The sequence below is a fragment of the Mastomys coucha genome, unplaced genomic scaffold (genome assembly GCF_008632895.1).
Source record: "Mastomys coucha isolate ucsf_1 unplaced genomic scaffold, UCSF_Mcou_1 pScaffold22, whole genome shotgun sequence".
Lineage (NCBI taxonomy): Eukaryota > Metazoa > Chordata > Mammalia > Rodentia > Muridae > Mastomys > Mastomys coucha.
The window spans coordinates 128,782,483-128,789,846 of NW_022196905.1; the positions used below are offsets into that span (position 1 = coordinate 128,782,483).

General features: G+C 49.0%; 1 protein-coding gene across 2 annotated transcripts in view; it reads right to left on the reverse strand.

Moving 5' to 3' along the window:
- Positions 1-4,828, reverse strand: part of LOC116068514 (claudin-13-like) — a 12,235-nt gene extending 7,407 nt beyond the window's left edge. For both annotated transcript variants that reach the window (XM_031338165.1, XM_031338164.1), the window contains exon 1: positions 4,020-4,828. In XM_031338165.1, coding sequence (XP_031194025.1) covers positions 4,020-4,626 — 607 coding nt within the window. In that variant the 5' untranslated portion in view covers positions 4,627-4,828. The remainder of the gene's footprint in view (positions 1-4,019) is intronic.
- Between the last annotated feature and the right edge of the window lie 2,536 nt (positions 4,829-7,364).

The window sequence follows — 7,364 nt, forward strand, 5'->3', positions numbered from 1 at the left end:
GGGGGGGGGAGGTTAGAAGGGAAGACTCCTAAAACATGACGATCAGCCAATTAGGACTCCAGACTCAGTGAGAGAAAGACTGTCTCAGATAACAGGGGAAGAAATGATTGAGGAAGACACTTGCTGTCTAGACCATCGACTTCTGGACCTATTTGCACGCACACACACACACACACACACACAAACAGGAACACACACACCAACATTGTATCTCATTTTATTCAGCCAAGCTGGAGTGGCCTGTGGGATGGTATACCTGGTACAATCTAACTGCGAGGAGCAGGTGGCCAGCACCCCGGCTTACTTACTGCAGGCAAGTAGCAGTGGTGCAGGGCTGATCAGCTAGAACTTGGTGTCCCAAGAAGCCAAGTTCATTCCCCATCCTCCATAGCCAATTAGGAAAGCTAAATTAATTTAAAGTGGGGATTTATTAAATGCAGCCACATTGAAGAACAGATAGAGAGATCCAGTGACACCCTAGGGTCCCAAAGTGATATTAACATTTAATAAAGGGCTAGGGATATGCACAACCAAGCAGTGCCCATGAAAGTGCAATCCTGCCCATCACTGGCCCACTGCTGTCTCTAGAAGGCTGTAATTTCTTTTCTGGGGGGGATGATCCATCTGCCTTCCCCAACTCTGGCTGGGGCAGACTTTTCTCCTAGCACAAGACTCCTGGGAATATTCCAATCCCTTGGGGTTCTTTGCTTTAATACTCTGTTTGCTAAGGTGCCTCTTTATAATACATTCATTTGTGTCAGACCAATCACAATCAGAAGAGACTTAGGGAGGCGTCTGAGTGGGCCAGGACTGCACTAGCCTGGCTCTGTCCTAATTGGCCCATCCTCCAAGCACCATCGTGCTATTGGCATTAGCATCCTGGGCATCTACTGTGTTCCTTTTAGGCTATTCCTGATCACTCCAAATAGAAAATAATGAAATGTTTCAATCAGAGTCCAACTTGGTGAAACAAAGAGTTGGGGGTGGGGGGTGAGGGGGAAACGCTCATTGAATCACTGGTGACTTGGGCAACTCCATCACAAAAGGTTGATCCATGAAAAACACTATCCCCAGATTTTCTACACAACTTGAAAGGTCCCCAGAAGAGGACCTCTTCTTTCCCATAACTCAGCAATAGTTGACCATATCTAGAACCTGGAAATAGCCTCTTGAGTCTGGTAAGTTTCCTGAGTCTCCCAGGGAATATTTTTGTCCTAAGGTAACAACTTCAGAAGGGACTCATAAGAGTGTGAGATAAACAAACTCAAAAGGTAAAGGCCACCTCATGCCTTGCTGTCTGTCCCCAGAGTTGCCGAGACTGGAAAAGCCACTGCAAATCCATTGCAGGGTGGATTTCCATTGGTTTCCATAGGGTTTCCATTGCTGTGAAGAGATACCATGACCAAGACAACTCTTATAAGGACAACACTCAATTGGGGATATCTGACAGGTTCAGAGGTTCCATCCAGTATCATCATGGCAGGAAACATGGTAGCATGTAGGCAGGTATGACACTAGAGGAGCTGAGAGTTCTACATCTTCATCCAAAGGAAACTAGGAATAGACTGTCTCTCCCACAGTGTGGGGAACTTCAATGCTCACACCCACAGTGACACACTTCCTCTAAGAAGGCCACATCTACTTAGACAAAGCCATACTTTCTAATAGTGCCATTCCCTGGCCAAGAATATTCAAACCACCACAGCCCCCACATCTGTTTTTGCACCAATAGTGGGTCAGAGAAGCCATGGATGATGTGTATTATCCAGGACATGGACTCCCTAGAGCAGCTGAATGACCTCATCATGATCTTGACCCTCTCATTCAGCCTTCACTCACTTGTTCCCAGTCCCACACTGAGGCAAATTCAAGCCTGTGACAATGATGCAGATGACCATGAGAACCATGTGTGTCCGTCCTATGGCAGCGCTGTGTGGAAGGCACTGCATCCAGCCACACCCTTGAACCTCAAAGATCTTCCACAAGCCCTCCCAAACATGAACAGCCACAGCCATCTCATGCAAATGTTTCATCTCTCACCATGTAGGCAGCACACAGCTCACAGAAGCATTAGCCAGCCCAGTGTGACCAGAGAGATGCTGACTGGCTACAGTTCCAGAGGGGCCATGACTCAGAGTCCCTTAGAGTTAGGACAGGGAAAATGGATGGGGGTCGGGGGTGGCAGGGAGACCAGCTCTAAGCTTCAGGATTCTAAGAGCTGATGGTGCCCTTTAGACGTATGCTGAGAAAGCCTGCCTTGTGAGGTCAAAGCTAGTCAGAGACTCCACTAACCCCAGTATCTGTGTAATGCAAGTGTGCTCATAGCAGTTGACACAGGGATCCAGTGATACTGATCTTCTATGTGGCTCTGGCAGAGGGTAGGACAGATAGGGAAGCTTCAATCTCTAGCCACATAATCAGATCCTCTTCCCTCCTCCACCTCCTCCTCCTCCTCCTCCTTCTCCTTCTCTTCTTCCTCCCCTCTTTCCCTCTTCTTCTTCCTCCTCCTCCTCCTCCTCTCTTCCACCTCCTCCTCCCCTCCTCCACCTTCTAAGACAGAGTTTTTCTGTATGGCTCTGACTGTCCTGGACTCATTCTATAGACCAGGCTGATCTTGAACCCAGAGAGCTGCCTGCTTCTGTCTCCCTAGTGCTGGGATTAAAGGCAATGGGCCACCACCCACACACACACACTATAAACCCTTCCTTAAAGTACCTTTTGTCAGATGTTTGCTCAGAGCAACTAAGAAGTAGGAAATAAGAAAGACACCTGGGTTCCCAGGAGTCACCAAGCCACAGGAGGAACCCCATCCCTACCCTTCCACACACACCACCCCTCCTCTTCCTCACCATACAGCTCAGAACTTCTGAAGACAGAGAGCAAGCATCGGAGTCTGAGTTCAGAGCCCAACACCCATGTAAAAGGCCACATGTGGAGGCGCACCCCTGGAATCCTAGCACTGAGGGAGCACAGACAAGAGGATCCCTGGAGCTTGCAGAAGGGCCAGCAAGTCTAGAAGACTCCATGAGTTCAAGATTCAGTGACTGAATCTATCTCAAAGATCAGGCAGAGAAAGGATTGAGAAAGGCATCTCATTCTGGCCTCCACACACGTTTTCTCCCCATCACACATCTGGACAAGCACACATACATAGAAGACATATACATAAGGTATGGGGCCAGGCTGGAGTCTCCTGTGGGGTGGCTCCTGGTGGTCGTGACTACCAGCCAGGAGCAGGTGGTTATCAATACCAGTGATTATCTTCTGCAAGTCAGTGGCAGAGGTCCTGGGACAAAGGGCTATCAGTCATTTCAGAGTTGAGCCTGGTGACAAGACGCTCAGAAAAGTGTCACAGTGGGGCAGGATGATACCAGGCTGGCTTGGTCTCTTCTTGCTCATTCTCCAACAACCAGCAAGCTCTGGCATTACTGTCCTGGGGTCAGAACCGTTTCCCTTTTTCTCTATTTCCAGTCTTCCCAAATCGAGAGAGTAACCACAGACCAAAGAAGCAGCTCTATCCAAGTTCAGTTTGGGGGAGCTATGAACCTTAGAGGTTCATAAGTGACTCGGGTAGCTTCATCACCGAGAAGCCCACCTCAGCATGGTGCCGACTTAGGTACCTGTATCCACAGACTCCACTGCACAGCTTGTGGGCAGCTCTGTAGACCTGTCTTTTCTCCCTCCAGTTCAATAATTCTAGAACTTGGGGAAAGGCCTCTTGAGGAAGCTTTCCCACTCCAGGAGTGAGTGTGTTGGCCATCAGACGTCTGCAGAATAGGGTCATAAGATGATGTGAGGTCAGTCTAAAAAGAAGCAACTCAAAAGGTAGAGAGATGCCAGGCAGTGGTGGCGCATGCCTTTAATCCCAGCACTTGGGAGACAGAGGCAGGCAGATCTCACTCAGAGTTCCAGGACAGCCTGGTTTACAGAATGAGTTCCAGGACAGCCAGGGCTACACAGAGAAACCTTGATTTGAAAAAAAACAACAAACAAACAAAAAAAGCTAGAGAGATCCTTACCTGAGGTACTGCTGTTGGTTTCTGATTGTTGTTGATTCTCAAAGCAACGGGGAAAGGCTCTGCAAAATGGGATGTTGACACAGAGCAGGATACCTCCCAACAACAGCAGTAGGGAGCTGGTCCAGGCCAGGTAGAGTGAAATGCCCATCTCTACTTTCTTCGAGTAGCCCAACACTGGGGTGATATTGTGTGTTACCCAGGACAGGGGTACCAGCATCAGAAGGCCAAAAGTAAGAAACATCCCACTAGCTACCTTCATGATCTTGTCTTCAACACTTCTATCTGTCCAACACCTGATGAGCCAATCCCCAAACATGCAGAGCAGCAATCCCAGCCAGGTTCCAGTGATGCAGACAACCATAAAGCCTCGAGACACGTTTAGGTCCTGTGCTGCTGGTATCTTGGAATTATACTGTGTACACTGTATCCACCGATTTCCCTGAACCTGGCACATGTGCCACAGACCCTCCCAAATTCTGGCATCTGGATTTGTCTCATCATCTGGAAATGTCACCCTCCAGACAGGCAGCACGCAGCTCACAATGGTACCAACACAACCCAGTGTAGTCACAGAGGAGCTGATGGCCTTTTGTTTCAGGGAGACCATGGCTCAGAATCTGCTAAAGGCAGGACCAGGAAGAGAGTCAGGGGTCCAGGTCTAGAGATGCAGGATTCCGAGAGCCGAGGATGGAATTTTAAAGTATCTGGGGGCCAGCCTATCCCCTGTGATGCAGAGTGGCAAAGAGCAAGTATGAGATGCCACTGTCGAATGTCGAGCTCCAGCATGGGTGACCACAGCAGTTGACTCAGGACGCTATCTGCTGAAACAGACTGAGTTCCCAGGAGGCCTTGGCAGAGGGTGGGGCAGAGGGAGGAGCTTCTGTGAGGAGATCCCTGTGTTTCTTTTCTTTTTTTCTTTTATAATGAGTACATGTGCCCCTGAGCATGCTTGTTAAGTGTGTGTACATGCTCATGTGTGCATCCATGTAGGTGTGTGTGTTGGGGATCACATTAGCCCGGAGCCCACGAGTCAGGCTAGACTAGCTAGCTAGTGAGCCTAGAAATGTCTCATATGTCCACCTCACTGCCTTGGGTTTACCAACAAACACCACCACATCCAACATTTTTATGGGGGTTCTGGGAATTGAACTTGACCAATCTTTACCCTCCAATCTTTACACTGGTTCTGTGGACTTCCGAACCCAGACCCAGCAAAGTCATCTTAAAACCTCAATTCTGGCCAGGTGGTGGTGGCGCATGCCTTTAATCCCAGCACTTGGGAGACAGAGGCAGGCAAATCTCTGTAAGCTCGAGGCCTGTCTGGTTTATAGAGTTAGTTCCAGGACAGCCAGGGCTATACAGAGAAACCCTGTCTTGGGGGTGGGGGGAAAGCACAACCTCAATTCTGAGTAAGAGTTTCCATCTAATACTAAGAAACCCTCCTTTCTCTCTACATGGATACCCACAGTCACAGATATCATATATGCTCACTCATAGACATTAAAAAAAACAATTAAAACATAATTTAAAGGGGGAAGAAAGCTCCTTTCCGCTCTTGTTTATTGGTCTAAGTGGGGTACCAGGAAGCAGAAACAGCAGAGTCTGGCCCTAGCTTCCTTTCTTGACTCACTGCCAGGAACTGGTCAGGCATGGTGGCCTTGATACCCCTCTCTGGCCAACGGAAAGAACCCTGAGGTTCAGCAGGGAGGTCTCCAGGTGGGACAAGGTTCTCTCTGGAGTGCTTTCTGTTCTTCTTAACCATCCCTCACCTTTTTAGGAAAGGGGACTTCTCCCATTGCTTTGTCTTGTGTTTAGAGACTGAGTTTATCTGTGTAGTCCTGGGTATTATGGAACTGTCTTTGTAGACCAACCTAGCCTCAAACTCAGAGATCCTCCTGCCTCTGCCTCCTGAGTGCTGGGGTCAAAGGTGGGTGCCACCACTGACCAGCACTGGGAAGGATCTCAGACCTCAGAATGCAGAGACAAGCAAAGGCTTTGAGTTCGATGACAGCCTAGTTGTCTCCCCCGCCCCCCTTAACTTATTTATTCACTTTACATCTCAGCTTATTTATTCACTTTGCATCCTCCTCACAGCCCTTCCTCACATGGCTCCTCCCCCTATTCTCCTTCCCTATAACCTCTGAGAAGGGGGAGGACCGCCTGTGTACCAACCCACCCTGCCTCCTCAAGTCATTGGAAGAGTAGGTGCATCCTTTCCCACGGAGACCAGACAAGGCAGCCCAGTTAGGGGAGCAGGATCCACAGGCAGGCAACAGAGTCAGGGTAAGCCCCCATTCCAGTTGTTGTGGGACCCACATGAAGATCAAGCTGCCTATCTGCTCCATATGTGCAGGGCGCCTAGGTCCAGCCCATGTAGGTGTTTTAGTTGGTGGCCCAGTGTCTAGGAGTCCCCAAGAGTCCAGGTGAGTTGACTCTGTTGGTCTTGTGGGGTCCCTATCCCCTTCGGGTCCCTTAATCCTTCTCCCAGCTCTTGCACAAAACTCCTTGAGCTCCACCTAATGTTTAGCTGTGGGTCTCGGCATCTGTTTTGGTTAGCTGCCGGGTGGAGCCTCTCAGAGGACAGTATGCTAAGCTCCTGTCTGCAAACATAACACAGTATCATTAATAGTGTCAGGGGTTGGTGCTTGCCCATGCGATGGGACTCTAGTTGAGCAATCAAACACCACGTCCAAAGGCAAGTTATACAAGAAAGACTTTAACTTGGCTTACAGCATCAGAGGTTAGAGTTCGTGATGGTTTCAGGGCAAAGGCATGGTAGCAGAAACAGCTGGAACCTCGTGTCTTAATCAGTGAGTGAGAAACAGACAGAGCATACTGCAAATGGTGCCTGTCCACTCAAAGCAGAAAGCCCACCAGAGGGACACATCTTATCCAACAAGGCCACACTCCCTAATCCTTTCCAAACACTTCCACCAATCAGGAACTAACTATAGGAGCCATTCTCATACAAACACACACACTGGAGGGCTACATAGCAAGTTCCAGGAGGGCCAGAGCCAGTGCGATATGAGGCTCTGTCTGAAGAAGAAAGAAAACCAGATGCCTAGCACCTGAAGAGAAACAAGTTGAGCTCTGGACTCTATGCGAGTGTGCACACACACATGCTTGTAGACCTGGACAACCACGTTTACACAACACACAGATACAGACACACACTGCATTGTTGTGCAGAAACACCATGACCAAGGCAACTCTTAGGAAAGAATGCATTCAATCAGGGCTGACTTACAGTTTCAGAGGCTTAGCCCATTATCATCATGGTAGAGCAGTAACTGGGAGCTACATCCCAATCCCTAAAACCCATTCCCAGTGTCACACTTCATC